Below are 4,520 nucleotides of genomic sequence, written 5' to 3' on the forward strand. Positions count from 1 at the left end.
GATCATTGTTTCAAAAATCCCCACACTAACAAAAAAAAAAAACAAACAAACAAACAAACTTTACCTACTACTAATTATTTTAAAAAAAAAAAAACACGAGCGTGATTTGAGACCAGTTTGTTCGAACCTCGACTAATACACGAGATGCCTACTACTTATCAATAAAAATGATATTACTATAATATAGTTGACGGTATCATCAATCTCAGAACATTCAATAAACATCTTGGTTCTTCCACTATTAGACGATACATAAAATCAATCCTCAACATCATAGGGTAAAATTGCATAGTAAAAAGACCATCAAAATAAAAAAAAACATAAACACAAACTAATTAGAGCCAAAGAAACAAATAACCAAATTATTCATTAGTGCAAATACACTAAAACACCATGAATAACATGCAGAGTAAGAGAGAGAGAGAGATCATTGTTTCAAAAATCCCCACCCTACCCAAAAAATCCTTTAGCTACTACTCATTTAAAAAAAAAAAAAAAAAACAAGCGTCTTGTCAGGGACATCTTGCGTGCACCTCGACTAAATTCACAAGATACCTACTACTTATTAATAAATGACACTATTATTATAATCTAGTTGACGGTATCATCAATCTCAGGACCTTCAAATGCCCATGGAGCATCATCGATAATTGCCTGTTCTTCTTCTGGAGTGAGATCATTGGTAATCTTTAACATCTCCCGAACAGCTCTAACACTTTTGTTCTTCAGCCTATCAGCTGCAGATTGGCAACACAACTCCATCAACTCGTGAATGTTCAAATAATTCGCCGCCATTATGATGTCGAAGAGCTCTTCCCAACCCACGCTCAAGAATTGCTCGTCGAACTCCTTGAGATCGTCTTCCTCTCCTACAAGAGGTAGCAAAATCAACTCATTTATTCGTAACTCCTTCCAAGTTTAAACGAGTTGAATTATGACCCGTCTTGAATCATATTTCGATTATCTAATAGAATACATAATGAAAGTCAATTAATTTTTCATTCCTTTCGAAAATTCCATAATCTCTCACGGAAATCTTTCGATTCAAAATTTGGCTCTCACGCTCAATTACTTAAGATAAATTCTCATATCTTTTTTCATGGATATGCAATGAGCCTATCTTCCGGCATGAGTGCTTAGGTAGCCTAGAGCCTAAATTCCTAGCAATCTTAATTATTTTAACAAAAACGAATTAAAAAAGGTCCCATAGAGCGGAAAAATCATCTGACTCTACAAAATACAAGGGAGGGGGCACTGCTCTCAGCCAGTCGTAACAACAAAACAACCCATCAAAATATCAGGTTAAATGGGTAAAAACATATAATCCGACAAGTCAAAATCCAATCCAAGCTCAAGTACACAAAATCAATTAAAAAAAAAAAAAAAAACTTGAAATTTATATCAATTTGAAAGAAATACGTCAAAAAGCCAAAAAGTAAAAATAAAAAGTAACAAAAAATTGGTCATGTTGGGCGAGTTGGATTATGATCTGCTAATTTGATCCACACTATATTGGTCCATGCAAATTTTAAGTGAGTTACGAGTCATTATTTGATCCAACGCATATTGGTCCAAGCAAATTTTAAGTGAACCAGGTATTTAAAAATAAATAAAAAAAATGACATGTTTATATACCGTAGAGAAATGGCCCTACTGGCCATTTTTCGGCTCTCGCTTTGAAAAATAACGGTGTGAAACTTCACTAAGGGAACCTGAAACTCCACGACAATGATTACTTTCTACTGCATGACAAAAAGTGACTATTTGTGAACTTTACTTGTTTGTACTCGCTCAAATTTGACCTGACTCGCTCATTTAACAACTCTTTAGTCTTTACTCACCTGTTTCCGCGGCCTTTCCAGCATCCTCCTCTTCCTCGTCTTCGTCTTCGTCTTTGGTAATGTGCTTGTTGAGATACTCAATGACCTTGGTTAAGGTTTTGCTATCGATGTTAGGAAGTGGAATGACACCCGTAGCGCATCCATCTTCAATCATGTTCTTGATCATTTCCGATTGAATAACTGCTGCTTCTTCAACTTCAAATTCCTTATCATCGTTCGATTTTAGTGTCACCGTTTTCTTCTTGCCTTCTGATTCTGCCATTGATGAAATTAGCTTCTAATGAGTGAAATGCAGTGACTGTGTGTTGTGGGAATATCGACTTTTTGTATGGGTATATATGGGGGTTAAAAGGTCCCGTGAGAAATGGATCAATGTAAAAAATTGGGACATAATATGTAACAAATTCCGAAAAGACCAATTCGTTTATGTCTGAAAATGGTTGTCATTTTTTCTAGCTTTCTTAGGGACAAGATGTATCGTAAATAGCGGGTTCAAGAGGTCTTTTTCTTTTTGTGTTTTTCTTTCTTTTTCTAAATTAAGAGAGAAGAGAGTATTACTTTAGATAATTGTTAAGTACTTCTTTATTAAATGTATAATCGATATCAAGAAACAGAATTTATTAATTCATATTGTCTGAAGAGATGTGTTCACTCTCGTATTGTATACCAGGACCTCTATACATACTGTAATAGAAAGTGCCAATGGAACTTCTGGTCACATACAAGCATTTACAGTGATAAGATGTGATCCAGATCGAACCAGGTCGAAATATTCCGATAAGTTATCGACAAACAAAGCTGCTAAAATGTCGACTGCAAATGAAGAACTTATGACTAGGCCTCGGTTTAATTCCAAGGTTAAGGTATTCCCTATTACGAGCATATATATTAGATCAAAATTAAACTAGTTGATTCGCTTTGACCAATCGATTAAGCAACCTTAACATTTCGTGCTGAGATTCAATGACTAAACCACATGGCTCAAAGATAATTAATTTCAGAATTGAATAGTTAATATTTGAAGCCGCATAGTTCTGACTTTTTCTAATGAAAATCAAGCATGCATGTCCAGCACTGAATTTTAGGTTCACTTATATTACATTTTGAATTCTCTTCAAAAAGCATTATTTAAGTATTTTATTTTACTAAATTATTCATATTATAATGTTTTAAAAATTAAATTTAAATACTAACAATTCAATTAATTGAGAAACAATCTATATCTATATATCTATCTATATAAAGCAGGGACATAGACCCGCTGATGTAGCACTCTCCTAGGCCACGATTGCTATTTATCTAATTTCCTAGATTTTTGTTTTTTTCCCCTTATTTTCACCTCATACGTTTATTAGTATTAATCTATTTCCTCATTAATCATTAACTGGTACTACTACCATTTATGACCTTTCAGAAACGCTTCCTTTGTATCCCTGAAACGCAGGTACCATTACAATCTTTTTGAAACACCTCAAATGTTTCCTTCTTCTTGTTATCCTTCCGGACATACACAGAAACTGAACATTTCTTTTAAGGGTTGTTCTTTTTAAAAAATGGAGAATCATAGGCAAAGCAGATTCCCTCTCCCTTCTTCTCAGTTTCGTTTCCTTCCGGACATATGCATTACCCAGAAACTGAACTAGACTCTCTCTTTCTTTCTTGCTTTCTTTTAAGGGTTGTTGGTTCGGGAAATTATATATATATATATATATATATGGAGTATATATATCATAGGACCCCAAAATATATTTACCGGATTGGTACAATTGGTTACTTTTATGGGAAAGCAGATAAAAGGAACAATTTAATTACCCTCGATAGAAAACCCATAATCTATCTGTTGCCACTACAAAAAGTACAAAATGGCAACAGTTCTTTTGGCAACAAAAATAATATAATTGGCAAAATTCTTCAATACATATTTTGCATGGAACCAATTTAGTTTTATTATTGACATATATGATGAGTTTTGACTTGGTGTTGGAATTTTTAATCTCCTATTTTTTTAAAAACAAACTAGCAGAGAGAGAAGGAAGATTTTTTTGTTGCTCATTATTAGGTCAGTGGTTGCAATTAAGCAACATGATGCCTTTGCCCACCCATAGCTTGGCATTTTACTTGCAACAACAAATATCGTCTCCTAGACATTATTTTGCCTCTTCCATCTTAACGTGAACATTGTGAAAATTGATAAAATAACAATCAATGAAAATTTATTTGCTAAATTAACTATATGAAAGTTGTATACAATGTATGAAATTTTCAAAAAAAAATGAATTTTTTATAATTTATGTATGCTTATATGCATACATAATGTTTCTAAAAAATGTTATTCCAAAATTGTATTAAAGTTGTATGATAATTGTATGTTGAGTTTATATGAAATTTGTTTCTTATGAAATTTGTTTCTTAAATTTTGTATGTTGTTGTCGTTGTATTAAATTTGTATAAAAGTTGTATATAATATTGTTTTAGTTGTACTAAATTTTCTAAAACCTAATATGAAACATCCATATATCATACCAAAAGAGTTTTTATACAAGACATTTTGACCGAAATTTAAATCTTAAGCGAGATATACACATTTCATACCGATTTTAACCTCGAAAAAATGTGAGCGAAATTATATATATATATATATATATACACGTTGAAAAGAGTATATATATTTACACAAAA

At 32.4% G+C, this 4,520-nt stretch overlaps 1 protein-coding gene across 1 annotated transcript; it reads right to left on the reverse strand.

The window, feature by feature from the left end:
* Positions 1-491: 491 nt before the first annotated feature.
* Positions 492-2,151, reverse strand: LOC132060588 (SKP1-like protein 1). The gene is made up of 2 exons (XM_059453586.1): positions 1,842-2,151; positions 492-869 (listed from the first exon to the last, which is right to left on the reverse strand). The coding sequence occupies exons 1-2, from the start codon at positions 2,101-2,103 to the stop codon at positions 592-594; spliced, it is 540 nt and encodes a 179-aa protein (XP_059309569.1). The 5' UTR covers positions 2,104-2,151; the 3' UTR covers positions 492-591.
* Positions 2,152-4,520: the final 2,369 nt, after the last annotated feature.

This window comes from Lycium ferocissimum, chromosome 6, assembly GCF_029784015.1.
Source record: "Lycium ferocissimum isolate CSIRO_LF1 chromosome 6, AGI_CSIRO_Lferr_CH_V1, whole genome shotgun sequence".
Lineage (NCBI taxonomy): Eukaryota > Viridiplantae > Streptophyta > Magnoliopsida > Solanales > Solanaceae > Lycium > Lycium ferocissimum.

Bases quoted from the DNA above. Each gene is read 5' to 3' on its own strand.
- LOC132060588 (XM_059453586.1), bottom strand. From the start codon at position 2,103: ATGGCAGAATCAGAAGGCAAGAAGAAAACGGTGACACTAAAATCGAAC. The intron at 870-1,841 runs GTGAGTAAAGAC...TACCTCTTGTAG, and splicing joins TGGAAAGGCCGCGGAAACAG to GAGAGGAAGACGATCTCAAG.